This window comes from Heterocephalus glaber, unplaced genomic scaffold (assembly GCF_053883595.1).
Source record: "Heterocephalus glaber isolate CG9 unplaced genomic scaffold, H.glaber_assembly_v1.0 deba00001504, whole genome shotgun sequence".
Lineage (NCBI taxonomy): Eukaryota > Metazoa > Chordata > Mammalia > Rodentia > Bathyergidae > Heterocephalus > Heterocephalus glaber.
In genome coordinates, this window is record NW_028258324.1 from 60,233,878 (window position 1) to 60,257,768 (window position 23,891).

General features: G+C 43.3%; 3 protein-coding genes across 8 annotated transcripts in view; 2 read left to right on the forward strand and 1 right to left on the reverse strand.

Moving 5' to 3' along the window:
- The window catches only part of Senp5 (SUMO specific peptidase 5), a 34,684-nt gene extending 17,682 nt beyond the window's left edge, over positions 1-17,002 (forward strand). For 3 of the 6 annotated variants that reach the window (XM_004834712.3, XM_004834714.3, XM_004834713.3), the window contains 5 exons: positions 2,015-2,092; positions 6,945-7,082; positions 9,554-9,637; positions 11,493-11,543; positions 12,345-17,002. In XM_004834712.3, the coding sequence (XP_004834769.2) occupies positions 2,015-2,092; positions 6,945-7,082; positions 9,554-9,637; positions 11,493-11,543; positions 12,345-12,455 (462 nt within the window). In that variant the 3' untranslated portion in view covers positions 12,456-17,002. Of the gene's footprint in view, positions 1-1,686; positions 1,755-2,014; positions 2,093-6,618; positions 6,661-6,944; positions 7,083-9,553; positions 9,638-11,492; positions 11,544-12,344 lie in introns of those variants that run through there. The other 3 variants (XR_015441143.1, XM_021255164.2, XM_004834715.3) reach the window with 3 other exon arrangements.
- Positions 16,566-22,187, reverse strand: Ncbp2 (nuclear cap binding protein subunit 2). The gene is made up of 4 exons (XM_004834716.2): positions 21,982-22,187; positions 20,372-20,553; positions 18,038-18,176; positions 16,566-17,666 (listed from the first exon to the last, which is right to left on the reverse strand). Exons 1-4 carry the CDS (start codon positions 22,057-22,059, stop codon positions 17,595-17,597), a joined length of 471 nt encoding a protein of 156 aa, XP_004834773.1. The 5' UTR covers positions 22,060-22,187; the 3' UTR covers positions 16,566-17,594.
- Positions 22,185-22,887, forward strand: Ncbp2as2 (NCBP2 antisense 2 (head to head)). Its single transcript, XM_087187004.1, has one exon. The coding sequence runs from the start codon at positions 22,289-22,291 to the stop codon at positions 22,583-22,585; it is 297 nt and encodes a 98-aa protein (XP_087043130.1). The 5' UTR covers positions 22,185-22,288; the 3' UTR covers positions 22,586-22,887.
- The last annotated feature ends 1,004 nt before the right edge of the window (positions 22,888-23,891 follow it).

Genomic DNA, 23,891 nt, shown 5'->3' on the forward strand with positions numbered 1-23,891 from the left:
GAAAGATGCACAAAAGGGACTATTTAAAGACGTAAGTCTCTTTAAAAATGTAAAATAGGTCCTGTGTTGTGACAGATGCCTGTAATCCCAGCACTCCAGGAGGCTGAGGCAGGGTTCCAGCCCAAACAGGCAATTTTGCGACTAAGAGATCCTGTCTCAAAATAAAAGAGGTAGATCTAGCTCAGTGCAAAGGCCTTGAGTTCAATCTCCACTCCCCCCACCCAAAAAAAGTAAAATAGTACTTAATTTCACTTTTCAAAGTATCCAACCTTTAATACTTAGTTCAGATACAAACACAACACCCAATAAGTGTAAATTCTGGTAAGAGCTTAGTTACATATTAAAACTATATTTAAACTTAATATTTTTTTCCAAGTACTCCAATGGGCAGAAACACTTTTTGAATACTTCATAGAACTCTGGGAGACTGAGGCAAGATCATAAGTTCAAGCCCAGCCTGGGCAATTTAGGGACTTAGTAAGACCTGTCTAAAAATAGAAAATAGAAAAAAGGCTGGAAATATAGCTGAGTGCAAAAAAGCCTCTGGTTTAATCCCCAGGACCATGAATAAATAAATATCCAATGCTTGAACAGAGTCTATAATTATTTATAAATACCGAAAATATTTGGTTACTTTACATTTAAAATTACAAATCTTTTATGCATTCTAAATGGGAATCAGGAGGCTAAACTGTCAGATTCTTTGTCAAATGCTCTTAATCAGAAAGATTAAACATACACAGATTCTAGCATAAAAATATTGACTTCAAAGGTTTGCTTTACCTTCATTATGTCTACATTTAATTCCAAATCTAATTTTAGCATTCAATACAGAATTGATTGCTTGCTTGCTGGTGGGGAGAAATCCCCACACATTTCGGGGTCTTGGAAATGTTTTGTATTGTGAATATAGTAGAGAAATGGTTGTTTGTTTCTTTATTTGCAGTCCTGGAAATCCAACCCCAGGCCTCATGCGTGGTAGGCACACACTGTACCACTAAGCTACATTCCAGCCCCTAAAAGGACACTTAGCTGCAGCTTGTGGGTCACAGTGTGGTCCCCAGACAGCAGTACCAGCATGCCCTGGGAGCTTGTTAAAACTGCACCTTCTCAGACCCCTTCTGGGTTTTAGCAGGCCTTCCAGATGATTCTGATGCGCACTGAGCTTCAGAATCACTGCTCTAGAGACAGCTACACAAGCTCTTCTTATCCATGTTCAACTGCTTGGTTCCCAAAAGAATGTACCTCAGAATCACCTAGAAGGTTTAGAAAACCAGACTGCTGGGTTCTACCCCTGGAGTTTCTGTTTTAGCAGGTCTGGGGTGGGGCTTGCGAATTTGGATTTCTAACATGTTCCCAAGTGTTGGTGATTCTTCTGGTCTGCTTACCACACCCTGAGAACCTCAGCGCTAAAGGAACAGTTTGGTATCTCAAGTTTGTCAAAGTTAGCGTGTGCGCTGTTTTACATGAACCGGTACCACTTGTAAGCCAGGAACCTGAAGCTGAGGGTGCAGGCCCTGATGTTCCGTATGGCCAGGGTAATTCTCTTGGTACCAGAAATGACTGTGCTAAGGCCTTTTCATAGTTGTGATACAGGAATCTTCAAATCCACCTCCTTCAGATGGGGTTAGTTTTGTAATCCATATCCCTTGAGTTCAAGGTAATCGTTCCCTCATTTTTTCATAGCCTCTTTCAACTTTATCACCTGATTTGGAGAGATTTGTCAGGTTGCTTCTCTACTTGATTGGATTCAGGTAATCTGCTTACTGCCCCACTCCAGTTCTGACTGTAGACCACAGCTATAAGGTCATTCTATTGAAAATTTGGAACAGAATCTTCTGTAAACCATGTAATGTATTGTCTATATTTTGATCATTATTTTTAAGAAGAAACTTTTCCTCCCCTTTTTGTCTGTTTTATGTTCACACATTTAAACATTTTCCATTTTCTTTTGAAGTTAAAAGTAGGCACAGCGTAATATAATCTGGTTTCTCGTATTTGGTGTCTGTTCTAGGTTCACTTCTTCAACAGCTTTTTTCATAGACAGCTGGTAACCAAAGGATATAATGGAGTTAAGAGATGGACTAAAAAGGTATTGTTTTTTTTCTTTTATTCTAAATTTGAAATCGAGAACAGGCCACTTTGGGTGGCAAGATAAAAACTTTAATGAAATACGTTAATTAGAAACAAACGTTAATGTGACTGTTTTTAACTTCATTGTCTGAAAGGGAAGACAGTGAGGCTTTTGCATCTCCCCATGGATTGGCATATGCAGAACTAAAAGAACATTGGCTGGGAGTTCACAGTCCAGCATGGCTGTTAGCTTGCTATGCAAGCTGGACAGGACACTCAGTTTGAACCTTAGATTGATCAGTTGCAAAACAAAATAAGTCAGGGTAATCTAAAGTGCTTTCAGTGACTGGGCCAGAAGCATTTTTTTTTTTTTTTTTAGCATTATTTTAAAAGCTCATTTATGGGGCCAGAGATTTAGCTCAGTAGTTCCACCGTCTGCCTCCCAAGCGCAAAGTCCCAAGTTCAGTCCCTGGTACCAGAAAAAAAAGGTCATTTATGTTCTATTTTTGATATTTTGACACCAGCAAGTTTAAATTCAAGTCCCAGTTCTACAGATACTGTAACTTTTCACTGATTGATTGTTGGTAATGGTAATAAAGCCAGGTCCTTTATCCCTAGCTATATCCCTTTTTTATTGCTTATTTTGAGACAAGGTTTTGCTAAATTGCTAAATTGCCCAAGCTGGGGTGAAACTTTCAATCCCTCTGCCTTGGAATGCTGGGCTCACAGGGGTGTGTCACTACTTCTGGCTAACTTTTCACTTTTTGTACTGTTTGGAGGACTGGGGATGTGACATATATAGTTCAGTGGTAGCGCACTTGGCCTCGTATGTGCAAGGCCTTGGGTTTGATCCCAGTACTGCAAAAAAAAGGGTTGTACTAGATGGAATGGAGACATTTAAAAGTGATTCTTGTCTTATGTAGTCAAAGACAAAAATAATTTTGTGTAAAGTATGTACTAAGAAGAGTACAAATTTGGGGAAATAGATAATAATGAATTCAGGAATCAGACTTGAGTTCAAATCCTAGTTTGGTCCCTTAACTAGCTGTAGATCTTGGTCAGATTACCTAATTCTTCTAAACTTCACCTTTGATAATATTACTTGCCAAATGTGAATTTCAGTTCTTTGATTTGGTAATTCACCTGCTGACAATTCCAAGGAAATTTCAAAAAGTTCTATATGTGAAAAAAAGTTCATCTAATTGCTAATTATAGTAGCAAAAAAAGAAAAAAGAAAATGCTGGATGTGTTGATAAGTCAATTTCTTGGAATACGTTATTGGTAAACCTTGTTTTAGTCACTGTTTCTTGAAGTAAGTATATTCCAAACTGATGTAATGCTAACCAAATCAAGAGTGAAAGGTATGTTACTAATTTCATAATCTTTTATAAAGCGAAGGTGATAGACAAAGGGTTTCTGGAATTGATAAATTGAAAAATGTAGGTTAAGCTGTATGTCCTGTTACTCTTCTTCCCTCGGTCATATGCTCCAGCCTCATGAGGAGCTTCCTGGGGCCACTCATGGTCTCAAGCCCTTTGTGCTTTCTGTCCCATCTGCTGAGAATGCTCTTCCCTGGTGGGATACATGTATGACTCACTCCCTCATTTCATCGCAGTCTCTACTTAAATGTGCTCTCCTCAGAGCCGAGCCTTGGTTGTCTTGTCCACAGTAGCACCCACCAGGGCTGGTGATGCATTCCAGGGGCAGAGCGTGTGCCTGTCGTACACAGGGCACTGGTTCAGTCCCAGCACTACAAAAAATAAATAACAGTAGAAATCCCCAGCATCCTGCCCTTCTCTTCCTTTATTTCCTTTCCTGGTGCTACACTATACATTTATTGTCTCCCTTCTGGAGTGAACTTTGCATGAGACTTTTATTTCAGGTAATAATACCAGACCAGTGTTTGCTGAATTATTTTAAGGTTATAAGGGTAACTATTGGTAAGAACTAAAATAGGCTATATGAAGAGAAAATAAAAATAGACTGCTGTATGTGACTTCTGTATTGCTGCTGCTGTTTTCTTTAGTTTTTAGCATTGTGGAGTTCAAGGAATGTGAAAGCAAGTATTGAATTACCAAATCAAAGTATTGACCTCTTATATGTCAAGCACTTTTCTGGTCATTAAGGATTGAGGAGTAGGAAGAAAGATAAACCCTTTGTTCTCCTGGGATTTAGAAGTAAGCCAGTGAGTAAAATCTAATCTGGGAGTGCTAAGTGCTGTTTGCTTGGAGAAGTTAGAACAGAGTATAGGCCTGGGGTGTTAGCTAGTGTGAGAGCACTTGCCTGGCATGCACTAGGCCCTGGGTTTGACCCCAGATCTGCAAAAGGGAAGAGAGAAAAACAAGAGTATGAGAGGGCAAAGTAATGGGGGAAAGACTGCTGGGGGAGGTGGAAGGAGAACTAGCTCTTGTAGAGAGAAGAGTAAGGAAAAGCTTTGAAGAGCTCACGGTTCACTGAAAACTCAGTTGTGACAAGGACCAACCTCCTGAAGGTCAGAAGAGATCTAGGTAGAGGAAGAGCGAATTTAAAGGCCCTGCAGCAGAAGTGAGTTTGACTGGAGTGATACATGAAAGAGATTAGAGTGAGTAGAAACAGACTCAGGCTGGGACTGTAGCTCAGTGGGAAAGCCTGAGGCCCTGGGTTTGATCCACAGCCCAGAAAGGGAGAGAAAAAAGAGGGCAGGGAATGGGGAGGGGCTGAGCTCAGTTTCTTAATACAGAGCGCTCTATGTCCCCACTACTAGCCAGCCATCAGGTTTTTTTTGAGATGGGGTCTCGCTATACAGTTCAGGCTGGCCTTGAACTTACTGTGTAGCCCAGGCTGGTCTCAAACTCATGGTGATCCTCTTGTCTCAGCCTCCTGAGTGCTGGGAGTACAGGCATGCGCCAACACACCCTGCAAGTCATCAGTTCTGAGTTGGACACCAGCCATGCACCCTCCAGTTCAAACCAGTTGTGATGCTGTCTGCCTGGAGATAGACCCACAAGTTGAGGACTTGGTACCACAAGACTGAGCCCTCCTGGTGCCTGGGATGATTTTACTCATGCTGCTTCTGACCATGCATCTGTAAATCAGAGTTCCCACAGCTCCTCCTTTGGTTCAGTTATGTAATTTCCTAGGGCAGCTCATGGAACTTGGAGAAACATGTTTCCTGGTTGTTCATGTCACTGGAGGAGGTCTCCCAAGGAGAAGATGGGGCTTCAGCTCAGCTCAACTAGGTTCTTGACCCATGTCTGGGAAAAAGAATTTTTGGATGTGTGGGTGTGAGGCATGGAAAGGTTTACTAGAGTTAGAATGTAAGGGAGAACAGAAGGGAGAGCACCCTCAGTTGGTCACAGGGCAATCACTTCTGTGTGGGGGGAAGATTGGTCTCACCGTGGGTGGTCTTCGAGCTCTGCTTTTCCTGGACTTGAAGGCGATTGGAGGTTTGAAGACTTCTAGGCACCACTCCAGGGTCACAGTGCTGGAACCAGCATTGTGAAAGCTGCCGATTGAGTCTCCCTGCAAACCCTGAAAATGACCCTGAGTTGCTCTTAGCCTGATGTCCTCAGTCTTGATGGGGGATGGTATAGAATGTGCATGACCCCCAAGGAACGATTGGGTCTGAGAAGCTTGCAGATAGCTGCCCATCCCCCAACCCCAGGCCTAGAGCTGCTAAAGTGCTTTGCTCCAAGCCTGCAGACTAAACTAAAGCATCATCATAGCAGGATATTATCTGAATATGAGACAGCAAGAAGGGAGACTGGCTATATTGGTTTCTAAGAATCTCATATAGTTTAAAGTAGTCTTGTTATTGTTTTAACCCAAGGAATCTCTTAAGGATTTTCAAAAACTACCTGTAAAAAGAAAGAAGCACCTACTTCTTTAGCATCCAGTTTACAGCTGGGATGTAAAGGGTTGTGTAAAGTATTTGTTAATTTTGACATCTGAGAGACACGAATGATGTCCAGTTGCTTTGGATTTCTTTTTTTTTTGCATTTTGAAGTAATGATAATAACTAGGCTTTATTTGCTGCTTATAATATGCTAAGCATAGTTTTGTGGATTTTTTTTGTGTATTCTTTTGTTACTCTCAACAGCTTCATAAGGTGGGTACCATTGTTTTCTGCATTTTATAGTTGAAATCAAGGCACAAAGAGGCTAACAATATTGCAGAAGTCATTTGACCAATAAGTAGTAGAACCCCAATTTGTCTTTTTTTTTTCTTTTTGGTACCGGGGATTGAACTCGGGACCTTGCACTTTGAGAGGCAGGCGGCAGAATCACTGAGCTTAATCCCCAGCAAAAATGTTGTCTTTTCTTTGTTTGTTTGTTTTGTTTTGTTTTTGGTACCAGGAATCGAACTTGGGTCCTTGCACTTTCGCAGCAGGTGGCGAAACTACTGAGCTAAATCCCCAGCCTTGTTTGTTTGTTTTTAAGAACCACAATTTGAACTTATGCAGACTTGATTCAGAACCTGTGAGCTTAATGTCTATAACTACCCCATGGAAAGAGGGAAGGAAGGGTAGACCTTTTGGTGTTTTCTAATACTGTGGTTTCTTCCTAGACAAGAGTGGGGTCTAGGTCAGAATGTGCCCAAGAAAATTAGGTAAGCATAAAAATAAGCGACCAAGTCATACTGGACTGTTGATAAACACAGCTTAGTAGATTAAGTGAAAAACAGTACTTTCTATATCTTCATTTTTCGTTTTGTTATGTATTACAGCCTAGTAGTTAAAAGTATGGGCTTTAGAGTTAAGATCTGGGTGCAGATTCTGGCTTAGGGCTTCCCAGTTTTATGACCTTGGGCAGGTCAGAGGTCATTTAGTGGAAGCTGCCATTTGCTACTTGTTCCATGATGATAACTGCATTTCTTTCTCTTTTCTTCAACAGGTGGATTTGTTTAAAAAGAGTCTTCTGTTGATTCCTATTCACTTGGAAGTCCACTGGTCTCTCATTACAGTGACACTCTCTAATCGAATTATTTCATTTTATGATTCACAAGGCATTCATTTTAAGTTTTGTGTAGAGGTAAGTTAAAATCCTACATGTTTTCTCATTTATCTTATGATTGGCCAAGTCCCATCTTATCTGTAATAGAACAACAGAAGTCAGAGATGTAGAGGAACAGTTTTTGTCCTGAGAACTCTCTTAACTAGGGGCAAAGAAAAGAACTACAGAGAACTCCTCCCAGATAGGGAGAGGTGGCTTCCACGATCCAGAACCCCTCGGAAGTACGTAGATGCCCTACATGATTTTTGTCAGCATTTTTTTGGTGTTTTCCTTTAAAACTACTTCTTGAATATGGATTAGAGACTGTTTTCCTTGGTTTCTCTTAGAGCTAAGATTGGCTCAAAATAAGTAGAATAAATCATAACTTAAGAAAATCATCCAGCACAGTATTAGAGTTCAGCTAAGATTCATATTAATTGTTCAACAAGATGATGAGATGCAAAAGCCAGAAAATCTTTTTGGCTTCTCCTGCACAATCAAGAACCAGCTAAAAAATGTAACTGAAAAGATGAAATCCCATTTACAAAAGCAACAAAGCATAAACTACACAGGCATATCCCCTAGCAAGAACTGTGTAAATTATTTATGGTGAAAACTCTAAAACTTTACTTAAACATTTAAAGGAAGGCTGGGGATGTAGCTCAGTGGTGCTTCCCTTGCCTGGCAAGCGCAAGGTCCTCAGTTCTATCCCCTTGGGGTACTGAAAAAAAAAAGTAAATATTTAAAGGAAATCTGAATAGATGGTAAGATAGGCAGACTAAATATTGGAAAGAGATCAGTTCTGTTCAAACTAATTTATACCAATTTTCATCCTATTCAGTTTCCCAACAGGATTTTGAATGGAACTTGAATAGCTCCTAGAATTCGTATTGCAGAATTCATGTGCATGAACAGCCAAAACATGTTTGAACTAGAACTGGGAGAGCATAGTTACTCTACTAGCTACCAAACCATGTTACAGATTTTTTAAATAATTAAAACTATGTCTATATTGGCTTTGGAATACACAAATAAATTGGTGAAATAGCATGAAGAATCCAGAAATATCTCATGTACAAATGAGAATTTAGTTGGGAAAAAGATAGGTTATTTAGAACCAGGCGTAGTGGCACATGCCTGTAATCCCAGCACTCTGGAGGCTGAGGCAGGAAGATTGCCATGAGTTCAAGACCAGCCTGAAATACATAGTGAGACCTTGTCTCAAAAAAAAAAAAAGCTATCTATTTGGAAAAATAAAATATCCTTACTTGATACTATTTATAAAGCATTTCAGATATAATAAAGATCTAAATACAAAATTATGAAAGTATTTTGAATAAAACATAGAAGACGCTGTGTTCTTGAGTAAGGGAGGTTTTGTTACTATGCCCCAGTAGACTCAAGGACAATTAGATACATTTTTTTGTTTGTTTTTTGAGACAGGGTCTCACTATGTAGCCCAGCTGGCCTCAAACTTTTGTGTCAGTTCTCCTTTTAACCTCCTGAGTGCTGGGATTACAGGCATGCACCACCACGCCCGGCAATAAATTTGACCATTTCATAATTAAAACTTCCGTATGTCAGGCCTGTGGGGTTACCGGGATCCCAGCCTGCACAACTTGATTTAATGAGACCTTGTCTCAAAATAAAAAATTAAAGGGGCCGGTGACTTAGCTCAGTGGTTCTACCGCCTGCCTCGAAAGCGCAAGGTCCTGAATTCGATCTCTGGTACCAAAAAAAAAGAAAAATAAAAGGGTTGAAGATCCTGGGTTCAATCCCTAGTACCATACCCTGCAGAAGTAATTGCTTTCACCAAATAGTTTTTCTTCCAAAGAGGTAGCTTATTCTATTCCATCTTTGACTGGAGGAGTGTTTTTAATTCCCATAACCTCTGATACCATCTTTGATATTTAGAGAAATACAGAGAGAGAGCTTGAGGGCAGAGGAACAGTTTGAAACGCCAGCAGGCTTCATCATGGTAGAGACTTCCACAGTAGACTTGACTGTATTCAATGTTCAGAATGTGTTGAAATAACTTCCTGAAAACAAGTGTCACTTTTCCTGCTGCCTTCAAAAATAAGGAGCCTGTCTCCACCTGGAGAGCTTTTCACTTATACTAGTGATTTCTGCCATGGCTTCCTTTCCTCTGTTGAACATTGGGAGTGATTCAGACTTTCTTTTTGCCTTGCCAGTATGTAAATTGACTTACTGCTGGTAAAGGTGGCTAACTATCTCATAAAATGTGCTAAGTGAAACAAACAGCGGTGTCTGCAGTCTGAGTTCTTACTTTGAATGCAAAAGATCTGAGTCTTCCTTTACCATATGAAATGAAAGCTCAGGAATAAAGTTCCAGCTTTAATGGAACTGACTCTAACCTAGCTCTTTAATGCATGCTCTGCCCTATGCTTGTGGTCCCAGCTGCCTCTTCTGTGTTTGTCTGCTGTGGGCAGGGTCCACCTTTCGCCAACCAATAGAACAGAGCATCTGTATTGTGGTTTCTTTTTAACCAGAATATAAGAAAGTATTTGCTGACTGAAGCCAGAGAAAAAAACAGACCTGAATTTCTGCAGGGTTGGCAGACTGCTGTTACGAAGGTAAGTCTGGGACACATGTGGGACTCCGGATGTCCAGGGAGGGGAGCGACAGTGACCAAGAGAAACTGGAGGAGGCTACCTGGGGGGAGAGGGGGCTCAGAATAATCCTGTTTAGAGTTCAATGCCCTGGCTGCTCGGTTTCCTGTGCTTGCTGGGAGCAAATGCTTCAGCCTTTTCATCCCTGGGGCAGCTGCTAAGGATGTGGTTGCTGGAGTATAAAACAAATTGGTTAGGCGCTTGCCTTCTTTTGCCCTGTGGCTCTATTTTCATAGACTCAGATAGACTTGGAGAAGTGCTAAAATGACCACTTGATTCCATTTGACCCTTAGAACCTGGGAAAGAGGCAGTCATTTAGGGGTGAGTGGCATCTTTATTTTGTAGATAGGAAAACTGTACCAAGGTGTGACCTTGCCCCGAGGACCTCAGAAGTATTGATAGTGGCAGGTCCTTGAACCCAATGTAGGCAGAGCCCTAGAACAAACCTTTAACCCAAACCCAAACAAACAAGATTAGTTTATCCTTGCGTACTAGTTTATTAGTTCATTCAAATACTTTTAAAATTAATCCAAACTTTTGTATTTCTAATAGCCTACTATTCTAGTTCAAGCCAGCATTGAATTTATAAGTTTTGTGAATTTACCCAACTAGACTACTAGGTATGTATTCTAAATTTAGTCAGGATCTTACATATTCCCACTTTAGGCAGAATATGTAACTGGTTCTTTTGGAAACGTACTGTTTACCTTTGTGGCTTTTTGTTGTTTTTTTTTTTTGGTACCGGGGATCGAACTCAGGTCCTTGCACTTGCAAGGCAGGTGCCAGAACCACTGAGCTAAATCCCTGGCCTGGCTTTTTGTTTTGTTTTGTTTCTTTGAGACAAGGTTTGCTATGTAGTTCATGATGGCCTTGGACTTGCAGTGATCCTCCTGTCTCAGCCTCCCAAATGCTAGGATTACAGGCATGTGCCACTATGCCCGGCCTTTATGCTTTCTTGCAAAGAACAGGACAGTGTTGTATAACACCTGTGATATGAGGGTAAAAGCTGCCAAGCAGAGTTGTACTACCTCAGTGTTCAGAGCCAGGCAAATGTTCTTTGATCCACAGTTCCATTTTGATTCCATTGCCAGTGAATTGATAGTAAAACTAATTATCTAAATGGATGTTTTAAAAATAGGTTTTTTAATCTGATTTCCCATTTCTCATGTTTAGGCAAAATGTTCTGTAAAATGTGGTTGTCACTTGATCGCTCTTTTCATGTGGCCAGATGCCTCCATAAAATCGCATGCTTAAGTTACCAGAGGTGCTGCGGGTGATGGTATCCACCTGTAAATCCACCACTCCGGGAAGCTGAGGCAGAAGAAAGGCAAATTTGAGCCCAGGCTGGACTACTTAGAGACTTTGTCAGGAACCTGTTTCAGAATTTCATTTTATTGTATTTTATTTATTTTGGTTTTTTGAGACAGGGTCCTGCTATGTGGTTCAGGCTGGCCTTGAATTCATGGTGATCCTCCTGCCTCAGCCTCCCAAGTGCTAGGATTGCAGGTGTGGGCCACCACACCCAGCTGTCTCAAATTTTTTAAAAGGGGTAGGGATACAGCTCAGTGCAAAGGCCCTGGGTTCAATCTCTAGTACTCCAAAAAAGAAAAAGGATACCAGAGGTATCAGCTGTCCTAGGTAGACAAGTTTCCTGTCTCGCTCATTTGTCCATAAAACAGGGGCTGTAGCTCAGTGGTAGAGCACTTGCCCAGCATGTGTGAGGTCCTTGGGTCTGATCCCCAGCACCACACACGTGAAACAACAACAGTTTAAGTGCAGTACTTGATCTTATTTTAATGGCCATCTTGTTTTTTCTCAGTGTATCCCACAACAGAAAAATGACAGTGACTGTGGAGTCTTCGTGCTCCAGGTAAAGATGTTTTTTTAGAATTTGCAATGTGTGAATTGTTTGTTGGGTTCAGGGAGGAAACATGGCAGTCCCTTTGTGTGCTCGGATACCAGGTCCAGGGGGCAGAATGCTTTCACTCCTCTGCCTGCCCTTGTTGAGGCGAAGTTCTGGCCTTTCCGATGGACTCCAGGAAGAACCAGCTCCCTGGGCCAAGGATGAGCAATGAGTATCATACAGGTCTTATCCAGTCATTTGCAAGCCACTCTGGAGAGGGACTTGCATTTGTCTGTATCACAGGCCCTTGGCATTGGCAGAATTAACTTAAAAAAAAAAAATCTGCAGATAACCTGGAAGTCTTTGCATAATGAGATTTTAAATAAGTGTCACTTTCAAAAACTGCTGTGTCATGCTAAATCCCCTTGTAGATCTATAAGAGCTGTGGAAAAATTTCAGTTATACCTGTATTTATGATCCATGAATTTAGCCATTTGCAAAGACCTGGGAGGATAGGTTCATCCTCATGTTGGAATTTGTGAGCGAGTTCATGCCAGCTCCAACTGCATGGTCAGCAGCAGGCTGCACTGGGTGAGGACGGAGCCTCTTCCCGGCTGCTGCCTTCCACGGTGTGGAGTTGGGCAGGGGTGAGGGAGGGTGGTGCCATCCCCTTGTCTGCAAAGCTAACGAATCTGAGGTGAATGTTTTAGAACGATGTTTTCCAAGTTTGCACAGACCTTAAAATGCTACTTAGACTGTGGGATCTGCCTCTGGCACTGGCTGGCATATATCCCCATGTGCCACTTATGTATTTCTGGGACTTTGCAGTACTGCAAGTGCCTCGCCTTGGAGCAGCCTTTCCAGTTTTCGCAGGAAGACATGCCGCGCGTACGCAAGCGGATCTACAAGGAGCTGTGTGAGTGCCGGCTCCTGGACTGAACCCGGCGAGGACTCGCAAAGTCTGACCAAGTTGGAGCAGATGGTTTATTACTTGAATCTCCACTTATTTGGATTTTTACAGATACTTCAAATCAGTGGTATTGGGCCACTACTGTTACCTCAAATTTATTTTTGCCCTTACTCATTTCCCCAGCTACCATGTACTTTTTTAACGTTCATTTTGGTTTCATTTTTAATTTTGTGGATTCCATGTGTCCCTCCCATATTTAATATTTATTATCCAAACGCATGCATATAGACAGAGCATGCAGTGAAGAGTATTAAAAAAAAGCCTAGTAGATTTGGTGCAACTTTTGAAACTTAGATGTGAACTGAATACAGGTTTAAATTTTAATTCCAGAACCTGAAGATGCAAGATGTTTTTGATACAGCATAACTCAGAGTAGTAGGTGCTTCTTGGGGCAAAAGGGGTATCGAGGAGTGGTCCTGATGGAGCCAGTCCTGTTTACTTTGCCAGCCACACCTCTGGCTGACTTCCCCTGGGGCAGCCGTCCATGAAGAGGCTCCTGACATTGCAGCGCCTGCTTGGGGAGAGTCAGGGTCTGAGCAGAAAGCAGCGTCCTGGGTGCCAGTTATCTTAACAAATGAGATTTTAGTCTTGGTCTTGGGAATTACAGTCCATACCCTAAAGCTCATCAAGGCCTTTGCTGGGACATTGAAGTCCCTGGATTTTTGTTTTTGACTAGTGAAAAAATTTAGCAACCACCAAACTAATGGTCAAATGAGAATTCAACCTTTCTGGAAGTAATCTGCAAGTTGTCACTTCCCTTATGTGGCCTTCCATGTGGAAGAAATTAAAATTTACCAACTACATTTCTGTCTGAAATACATTGAAAACAGTAGGCTAACCAGGTCTTTTGCAGGTGGGCAGAGAGAAAGGGAGGTAATAGACAGTTTGGTTCCCTGGGAGATATCTTAGAAATGTCTCTCTCCTGTCTTTAGTGACCTCAGCAATGTGCAAGGCTTGTGTGGCTTCTGCCCACCCAGTCCTAACTTTGCTTTTTCCTTTCTAATGAAATTCGTCTTCTGGGACAGGCCCTAAAGTGGCCTGTCCCTATACTTAGCTGGATTAGGATGAAAGCAATGGATCTTCCATCTGTAATCTGGAAAGGAAAGGAAATATGGAAAGATTCATAGTAAATTTACCCAATTATCTTTTCTGATCTGGGGAAGTAAAATGTATATGTAAGAAACTGAGAGGCTTATACAGAAAAAACCAAGCAAATGGCAGACGACACTTAAACTTATTGCTGGGTAGGTTTGGAGTGCTGAAAAAACAAAAAGTGTAACTTGGCCACAGGTCTGGCTGAGACAGGGCTGCCTGCTCCCAGCTGAGGGTTGAGTCTGACTGGTGGGTTTTATGTGCAGGGCTTCCAATACCAGCCAAGCCCTTCCACTTCTGAGTCCTCTAGACTCAAACTCCTCAGCAGAAGGCCAGGCCAATATTTCTTATTGTGCGTCAGGTCCTTAAAAACCTGGGAGCAGAGGCATTTTATGCTGCTACAGGTAAGGCTGTGTTACTGTTAGGAAAGAGGACAAGTCAGAATGGGGAAGATGTCTTCTTAAAAGTTTTCAGACATAATTATGCAAGTATGATTGTTCAAAATTTATATGCAAGACATTTGGCTTTTCTTTGAGTACCTGTATCAAAGTAGCCAGTATTGAGGCTATTGATTCAAAATGTCTTTTCCTTCAGAGTGAGAAAGTTATGTACCACTTCCCAGACTTGTCATGCAGGGGAGTCAGGAAGGATTGTTTCTGGAAGAATCTTTTTTTTTGGTGGTGGTGGTGGGCATTGAACCCAGGGCTCCCAAGAGCCTGACAGATGCTATACCATTGAGCCACGTCTCCCACCCTCCTGAAAAAACCCTAATGCCTAGAGCTTGGGCTGCCACCTTTTAACCTGAGAACTGGGCCTCACCCAGCACTGAGGCACAGGGACAAGCTTAGAGACCTCCCATGAGCTCTCCAAGTCCAGCTACTCATGTCTAGCATAATGGGGTAACTTGGGGTGTGCTGCCCAGTGTGGTTAGCCTAAATGGTGGCTATTCTGTTTTCTTAAATAAAATGTTTCTGTTGTTCATGAAACATTCATGGTTTCGGCACACGGAGTTGCTATTCCCTCTCTCCTTGTGATTAGGTATAAACCTTTGTTTAGCTGAAGTCCTAGATTAGAAAGTCTCTTCAGGATGTTTGCAGCAATTGCTTCCTTGTAACAAAGGCATTTTTGAAATATACTCTGGGCGGTTGGTGAGAGAAGTGAAGCACTGCTTTTCTGTCAGCAGCCTGGCCCTGAATGAACTGTAGGTGCACCCAAGGGAAGCAGACTGTGCCAGTGGGGTCAAGCAGGCCACGCACAGATGCAGAGCCATTTGTGATGAGCTTTCAACAAGCTGCCCAGGCCTCTCCCTTGACAGCCCTAGCAGGCTGTCACTGCTGCTTTCCAGTGGGCTTTCCTTTTGTTAAATCGATAGTAATGAATGTAGATTAATTCATCGTTTAGTTTTCTCAATCATAGAGAATCAACTTTCAGTTAGCCTCTTTAAGGAAGGGAAAAGAACAAGCTGCTGCCATAATCCCATCACATTTTCAGCTTGGCATTACATTTTCTACTTACCATTGAGTAGGAGTAGCCTGGTCATTTTGAATTTGTAGTTGGAACAAAATAACACCTAACTGGGACACAGCCAGCACTTGCCTAATCTGAGATGCCTTTCTTCTGTACAGTTGTTTCACTGCTTCCCTGGATTAGGAGTGATTGAGGCGTCTGGGTGGGTCATGACCCTTTAGGCAAGAAACAATGAATTAATAGTATGAATGACAAAAACCAGTTACCTGCCCCGTGTAGTCATGTGAAAAACCACAATACTCAGCTGTCGTGAAGCACATATCTCATTATGTGCTAGGTACTGCTTCCTGGCCTGTAGAGGAAATACCATTGAGAAGTGCTAATTGTATTTGGGTGTTACAAAAACAGACCTAGACAAGTTGTTCACTTAAATGGGACTTGTTGGTCAGAAAAAGAATTTATTTAAAAATTATGATCATGTAAAGTTACAGTGCTCAACCCTTCTAGCAAAGTATTTTTTTGAAGAATAAACTAAATGCCTTTATAAACTTGTGTTCTCTCTTGTTGAATACCGTGTGGACTGTGTGGTGCGCTTTCCTGTTGATGACAGTCATGAAGGGTCATTTAGTGTCTGCGGTTTTTTTTTGTTTGTGTTTTGGTTTTTTTTGTACCGGGGATCGAATTCGGGACCTTGCACTTGTGAGGCAGGCGCCGGAACCACTGAGCTAAATCCCCGGCCCAAGAAGGGTCATTTAGGACAGTGACCATACAGGGACTAAGCAGCCAGCCCTTAGAGCAACACTGTCCAACAGAATTTTCTGAAATGATAGAAATATTCTGCGTTTGCATTCACTACAACAACCACTGGCCGTCTGTGTCTGTTGAGCACTCCAAATTGTGGTTAGTGTGACTGTGAAGTTGTATGTTTAGTTTTTCTTAAATAGACACAGGTAGCAAGTGGGAACCATATTGGGTGGCAGAACTCTTGATTGAGTCTCGTTTCTTACTTTAGGTAATGTTTCGGAACCCAGTAATTCTACAGATCCCAGTCTGGCTACATCTGATGTTTCACCCATTCTGATATTCCCTAGTCTCAGCCAATACACATGCCTGCGTTCTCACTTTGTCTAAAGTGAGAGGTCAGATGCTGTTCCTGAGAGAAACAAGGATGAAGGTGCAACGAAAGGAGTCATGTTAGCATCCTCAAGCCCGAGAAAGAAACATCAGGTCTCCTTAATTCAACCCCAACCTCCTTTCCCTCCAGTCACCCACAGTGTACGTTTTCTAGAAAACTAACCTAGTCCATGAGTGGTTGCTTAGTGCATCTTTTGTCACTTTCACAAGAACATTCCTGTTTTCTCTTCATGTGAAGCCGTAACTGTTGTGTCAGACTGAAATAGACACATAAATTCTGCACATTACTCAGATTCTCCCCTAGATTCATTTACAGTCCTGAACACAAAGGGTTTGAAGGACACATCCTTCTTTAAAGGTGAGGAAACAGGACATCAGAGACTTAATAAGTTGGTCCAACTTTATTGTAATCTATTACAAAAGACAAATAAGAACCAATATCTTTGGTTTTAAGGCCTTTAGAAATCTGAGTTACATCTTACTACAAAAGAATATAAATTAGTTCAAAGTACAGTGTAAAAACATGTCTACAAATGAATAGTGTATCATTAGATGTTTGTAAATGGTTTCTTCTTCACAACTATCAACAGTGCTTTAAAAAATTACAATAACCAGTTTGGAATTGACTGAGAAAACCACACTTGGTCTAACATGAAAGATGTTCACCGTAGCGAACTCCAGCCACAACCTTCATGTACTACTGGATGTTGGAAGATGCTCTTTTGCTAGATGAAAACATTTTGTATTTTTTCTAATTAGGGAAAATTATACTCACATAAATCATCTCTTGCTTTACAAATGCAAAATAAATTCTTTGGGGGTCTCCATGTTAGACTTTTTTAGTTTTAGGCAAAACATCACATCTTTTGAAAAATGTATTTAGAAGAACTCAAGTCCTGCACTAAAGCACAGAACTGGGGTGGAGGGAGTCCTGAGACCTCAGGCTTTTGTGCAAATACTTAGGAAGGTCAAAGTTTGCCTTTAGAAATTAGAATTCAACATAGAAAACAAATGCAGTTATCAGACAACTCTTCTTAATTTACAGCAAAACTATACAACATAGCAAAACTCCATTTTACCCTAAAAAACTTTACATCATGCAAACTTCAAATTTAAAAAAGAACTGTTCCAAGTTCCAGTGTAGATCATGAGCCTACTTAGACCCTAGCATCAGAAAAGAAACTTACATTTTTCTAGTCTTCCTGTAAGTGTATTTTTGGCTGACAGAGTAACATCATAGGCTGAATCTGCTGCTGAGGAACACATTTCTTTTTGCTCTATAACTGAAACTGAACTCCATCCCCAGCCACAAGGAACACACTTTTTGATCTGGTAACAGAAAATGGTTCTGGTAACTTTTTCAGCAGTTACCAGGAGGGAGGGAGGGAATTTTGCACTGATATGGCTCCTGCCACTCACTGCTTTTGTGCAAGTTTTCCATAACCCCCTCTTCCTGCATCATAGTCCTGCCGGTATTCATCGCGAACCTTAATGGGAAAGAACACAAAGCTTAGTGTAGAGGAGACAGGTGTAATGAGTATGCCTCCCACAACCATGTCAAAGAGCCAAACCTTACACACCCATGAGCATTCCAACAAGAGGACATACATAGCAGGCTATTTTAAAAATCATTCCAGTGCATTTTGCAACACTTGCTGTTGGCAAACACCTAGCTCCTGCAGTTCTGTGTAGAAGTGTACACAACCGACTGTCTCAAAGTTTCAAATACAGTTTATCAAACCAATAAGTGGTTTTCATCAGGGTTGTAGATAAAAGGATAGCAAGTAACTACAAACTGAGGAAATACCTATAGTGCCTGGAATCCCAGGCAAAGGGTCAGCTCACAAACCCTGCATACCTGGCCTCCAGATCGCCCGCGCCCATACTGCCTGCCCTCCTTAAAGCCTGCATCCCAGTCTGTGCGAATGATCCTGTCATCCAGACGAGTTCCATTTATGAAACGCATGGCATTTTCTGCATCTGCTCTCGAGTAGTATCTAAGGTGTTAGCATTAAGGAACACTAGCATTGCTCCAGATGTTTTGGAAACACAAGAGGCAACGTCTAAATGAAGTTAAACTATTAAGAATAACAGTATGATCCAATAAATAAAGTATAAAACTTAATACAACTAGATGGAGTTTCAGACAAGTCACCCTGCACAGGTACTTAGCAGAGGAAAAACTCACACTTTTCCAGGGTTACACTGCTAAAGTTTTCCTGGATCCTCCTGCTAATACCTACTTGGTCCCACTGCCCTTCTTTTTTCAATGCTGGCGACTTAAAACCAGGGTTTGTTTGGGGTTTCTTTCTTTTTGGTACCAGGGATCGAACTCAGGACGTTGCACTTACAAGTCAGGCGTGCCCCCACTGAGCTAAATCCCTGGCCTCGACTCCATATTTTGACTTGGAAAATATAAAATAGGTTTAGGCTTGGAGTACAAACTGTATTTTTCTTACTCAAGAAACTATGACATTCAAAGTGGGCACTGTATATTCAAGAGCAACCATAAACACCCAAGTTAGTAGTCCTCAAATCTATTAATCCACTTGGGGGATAGTATTTTAAAAACTTAATGATTAGTAGCTGGCTTTGGAAAATGCTGATTAGATTTTTTTTCCTCTCTTACACAGACAGAGAAATACTTGGTGAAATTCTAGCATCTAGCACCTAGACAATGCCTGTCACACAGTAGACCTTCAGTTTTTTTGTTTTTTTTTTAAAAAATGAATGCTAGAACAGAAAATGGCTAGCATGTGATTATGCACACCTGTAATCCCAGAATTATGGGAGGCTGAGGCAGGAGGACCCAAGTTTGAGCCCAGTCTGGGCAACTTAGTGAGACCATGTATATAAATATAAAAGGGCCAGGGATGTAGGTCAGTGGAAAGTCCCTGGGTTCAATTCTCAGTTAACTCCACCTCCCCAAAAAGCCAGCCAGCCACAGCCGCTGCTCTTTTGGGGCATCTGCCATCCCAAGTACTGATCTTGTTTTTTTTTTCTTTTTTGGTACCAGGGATCGAACTCGGGTCCTTGTGCCTGCACAGCAGGCGTCAAAACCACTGAGCTAAATCCTGGACCCTCAAGTACTGATCTTGGACCTACAAGGCAAATGGAAACACTGGTTCTCAGAGACTCATCATCTGCTAGGTAGCGCCCTTTGGTTTTTCACTGTTCCCGTCCCTGTGCCCTGTGAACTTTTTGAGCCAGGAGTGGTGGTGCACACGTTACCCCACCACTGTAGGAGGCTGAGGAAAACTGCAAGTTCAAGCCTAACCTGTACAATTTAATGACTTAGACCCTATCTCAAAAACATACGTAAGTTTATGGTTGAATGTAGCTCAGTGTGAAGGCCCTAAATTCAATCCCCAATACTGTAAAAATGTATATATACATATAGTTTTCAAGTTTTTACCTATAAAATCAATCTACAGCTACATAATGGAATACTTTATAGCATTTTAAAAAATAGGCAGACCTGGGCCGGGGATTTAGCTCAGTGGTTTCACTGCCTGCTGCATAAGCGCAAGGACCCGAGTTCGAGCCCCAGGACCCCCCCCCCCAAATAGGCAGACCTGCATGTGCTGACATGGAAAAATCTCCAAGACAGGTTAAGAAAAAAACACCACCACACATCTATAGGATTATTTCTGGAAAGACTCCAAGACATATAGTAACTCTGGGAAAGGAATTAAGGACTCAGAGTCACAGGGAGATTTTACTTTCACTATGTTATTTGGGCTTTTAACACCAAACAGTTTTTTGGGTGCTGGACATCAAACTCCAGACCTCACCCACACTAAGCAAGCACTCTACCCTGAGCTACACCCCTGGCCCAAAGGTATATATTCTTTTTTGGGTTTTGTTTTCTTTGAGACGGGGTCTCACTATGTAGCCCAGGCTGGCCCTGAACTCGCAGAATCAAATTGCTGGGATTACAGGCATTCGCCACCATGTCCAGCTACCAAAGGCATATATTCTTGACATTTTTCTCAAAGGATCAACCTTGAACAAAACATGAATTTCAGATAAAATATAGGTATTACCAGCTTTAAGTGACACTAGGGTGTGGACACACAGGAAGAGGTAGAGGTATTAATAAGCTAATATCCTCGTTTTTCACAAACAGGCAATCAACTACTCTACGTTCTGTCCTGGTTCAACAGCAACATTACACACTCAGAAAGGATACTCCACAAAACAGAAGCCACATGCTGTTTTCTTCATTTTATCCAGACCCATAATGATCTTCTTTATGTCACCACTTTTGCTGAAGAGTTCATAAATTTGTTCTTCGGTTGTGTAAAAGGAAAGATTTCCGACATACAATGTACAACTTTTCTTCAGTAATTTTTCTTGTTCTTCATTGTCACCCTAGAAGTTCACAAATAGAGTCAAAGTTAATCTTACAATTTAAAGAGCCTACTTAATGCCCGGTGTGGTGCAGGCCTATAATCCTAGCACTCTGGAGGCAGAGGCAGGAGGGTCACTGTGAGTTCAGGGCCAGCCTGGGCTACATAATGAGCTCAGGGCCAGCCTGAACTGCACAGTGAGACCCTGCCTCAAACAAAACAAATGAAAGGATTTAGCTCAGTGGAGCCTCACCTGCCTGGCAAGGGCAAGGTCCTGAGTTCGATCCCCGGAACAAAAAACAAGAAACAAAAATTGTTAACTGAGTGAATTTAATTTGGCCTCAATCAAAATTTCTTTTCCCTACCCCACTAATACATTTTACACATCCTCCACACCTACCTCTTCTGTATGTGCTCCCTTCCCAGTCACAAGAGAATTTTAGCCCTCTTCTGAATCTTCACAGCTCCTCTCTGCTTATCATTTCTGCTTTGGATTTTGATTTTGATTTGAATCCCTGCTACAGGACTGAGCTCTTTGGGTGCAGACCCCTGACCCCACCCCCGGCTCAGCAACAGCACTCAGTAAACGTTATTGTGTTAATCTGTGCCGCCTCATTCTGTCACCCTGGCTTTTGCTGATACAGAAAACCTCACTTGGAGTATCTGCAGCTTTCCACTTCTCCACAGACTCCAGAGACATAGTCTAAATTAAAATTTCCCTCTTCTGAAACCCAGCAATTCTCTAACCTTGACATCCACACACCTCTCCACTTAGAGGCCTTCCCAAGGGCAAAACAGAACTCAACTTTGTGTCTCTCACCCACAGCATATAGGATTATCCTACTAAAGAAAGAAAGGAAAGCGCAAGGTCCCGAGTTCGATCCCCGGTCCAAAAAAAAAAAAAAAAAGAAAGAAAGAAAAAGAAAGGAAGCTGGGGGTGGTGGCGCACACTTGTAATCCCAGCATTCTGAGAGGCTGAGGCAGGAGGATCGCCAACCCCAGCATTTTGGAAACGTAGCTCAGTGCGAAGGCCCTGGATTCAACCTACAGTACGGAAGGAAAAAACCTAGAAGCGCCAAAACGCAGAATGCGAATGATCAACATCTGGGTCAGCAAGGCGTCATCGCATACCCTAGGGGGCGGAAAGGTTCCCCACTGCCCCGCACCACACACTTTCCAAAGCACCAACAGTGTCGCCAAGTTGAGACAGCAGCTTCGAGGGAATGGGAAGCCGAGTCTCAGATTCCCTCCCTTCCAAGAGATAAAGTGTTTTCAGGGATATCCAAACGGCCTTCCGGCATCCATTCCCCCGCCTCTCCAGCAGGCACGGGGACCCCACTTCGCGTTTCGTGAAAACAGCCGAAAAGGAGACGAGACAATGAATCCAATCCAACCCGTCTTTCAGCGTTCTGGTCCAGGGCTGCTCCTCTCGTGGCCCGGCCTGCCTTACCCGAAAGTGCTGGTCCCGGTACTGGCTCAGCTCCACGTAGGAGTCGCTGCGCAACGCCTTCAAGAGGCCACCTGACATGATGCTAATAGGTAGAGAAAGCTGCTTCGCCGCTGTGAACAGCTAAGGAGCTCTGGCGGTGACGGAAGCGGAAACGTGCACGGCGGCTGCACAGTGGCAGTGGGTGCGACCAATCCGCGCGTAGCGGTGTCCTCATCACCCGGCGCGGGCGCAGAAGAGGTCCTTCGGGTGGCGGGGCCGGTGGGAAGGTAGAGCAAAGTGCTCGCGGTTCCGGGGCGCGCGGAAGAGTATGGTTCTCAGGCGGCTGCTGGCCGCTCTGCTGCACAGCCCGCAGCTGGTGGAGCGGCTGTCTGAGTCGCGGCCCATCAGACGTGCGGCTCAGCTCACGGCCTTCGTGCTGCTCCAGGCACAGCTGCATGGCCAGGACGCGGCCCGTCGCCTGCGGGCCCTCGCGGCGGGACCCGCGGGCGACCTGGGCCGCCGCGCGGCTAGATTCCGAGACGCCTTCGTCCGGGAGCTTCGGCGCGGCCTCCACGACCGCCCGGGGCCGCCAGGGAGTCAGAGGGGCCCGGGCGCGAACTCGTAGGCCGGCCTGGGCCGGCCCGAGGTCACCTGCTTTTCCCTCGGTGCCCAACACTGACCTTGGGGTTGAGGAGTCCTGATCGGATTGTCGCCAGCTGACGTCCTGGCAGCGGGCCAAGGGCACCGTGTGGAGGACGACCCCGAAGAAGCCCCTGACAGACACCCAGACATGGCACGGACGGTGGACACACCCGGACGGAGCCTGCCTCCCGCAGATGGGACTCGAACTCTTGGTAGACAGACACTGACTGCAGGGAAGAAGGACGGAACGACACACTGCCATTCCCTGATTAAAGTGTGACCTGAGTCATGGTTCTGAGCGTGGTGCTTCTCGGGCGGGGTGGGCTGGGAATCTCGGGGCCGCAGGGCCATGGTAAGAGGAGTTCACACAGAGGGCCTGTTTTCGCGCTGACCATTGCTAATTGCCTCTGTGGCTTGTCACTTGTTACAATGCAATCTAGGAAACTCTTTGGGCTGGTTACAGATGCTGCCTGAGCATTGTGCTTTCAGGGTTCCCACTAGGCCAGGTTGAGAGGCCCTAAGACACACAGTGTAACTGAGAAGAGAGGACAGCTGGGCTCCTTGACCTGAGACTTTCCCCTTTGGGGACTGAGGATTGAACCCAGAACTGCAAGCAAGCTGAGCAGTAACCAGGCACTCTGCCACTGAGCCACGCCCCAAACCTTTGGGAGAGCCTTTTTTTTTTTTTTTTTAAAAAGGCTCGGTCTTGCCATGTCTTGAACTCACTATGTAGCCCAGGCTGGCTTCAAACTTTTGGCAATCCTTCTGCCTCAGCCTCCCAAGTGCTGAGTGCTGGGATTACAGGCATGAGCCACCACGCCTGGCAAGGAGAGCCTTTATTTGAGGGAAGGGGTAGGTACTGGCAATTGAACCTAGGGCCTTTAAATGGAGCTACATCCCTGGCGTTTTATTTTTTACTTTTAAGGCAAGGTCCCATTAAATTGCTAAGTTAGCCAGGCTGAGCCCAAACTTCCAGTCTCCTGCCTCAGCCTCCCAGAGTGCTGGGATTATAAGGCTGCACCAACATTCCCAGCTGTGAGAATGATTCTTAAGGACAAGGGGCAGAAATGGCTGGAGAGTTTCCCACCACCTCTAAGGGACAGGAGTGGAGGAAAGTGGGGAGATTTCCAGAGTGACTTGTTTTGGCAAAAACCAAACTGGGACAGCAGACACCATGGTAGTGTTAAATATAACAATTCTCATTTCTGTGGGTAAAGAGATTTGTTTTTTGTTTTCAGCACCGGGGATCGAACTCGAGTCCTTGACCTTTCAAGGCAGGCGGTGGAACC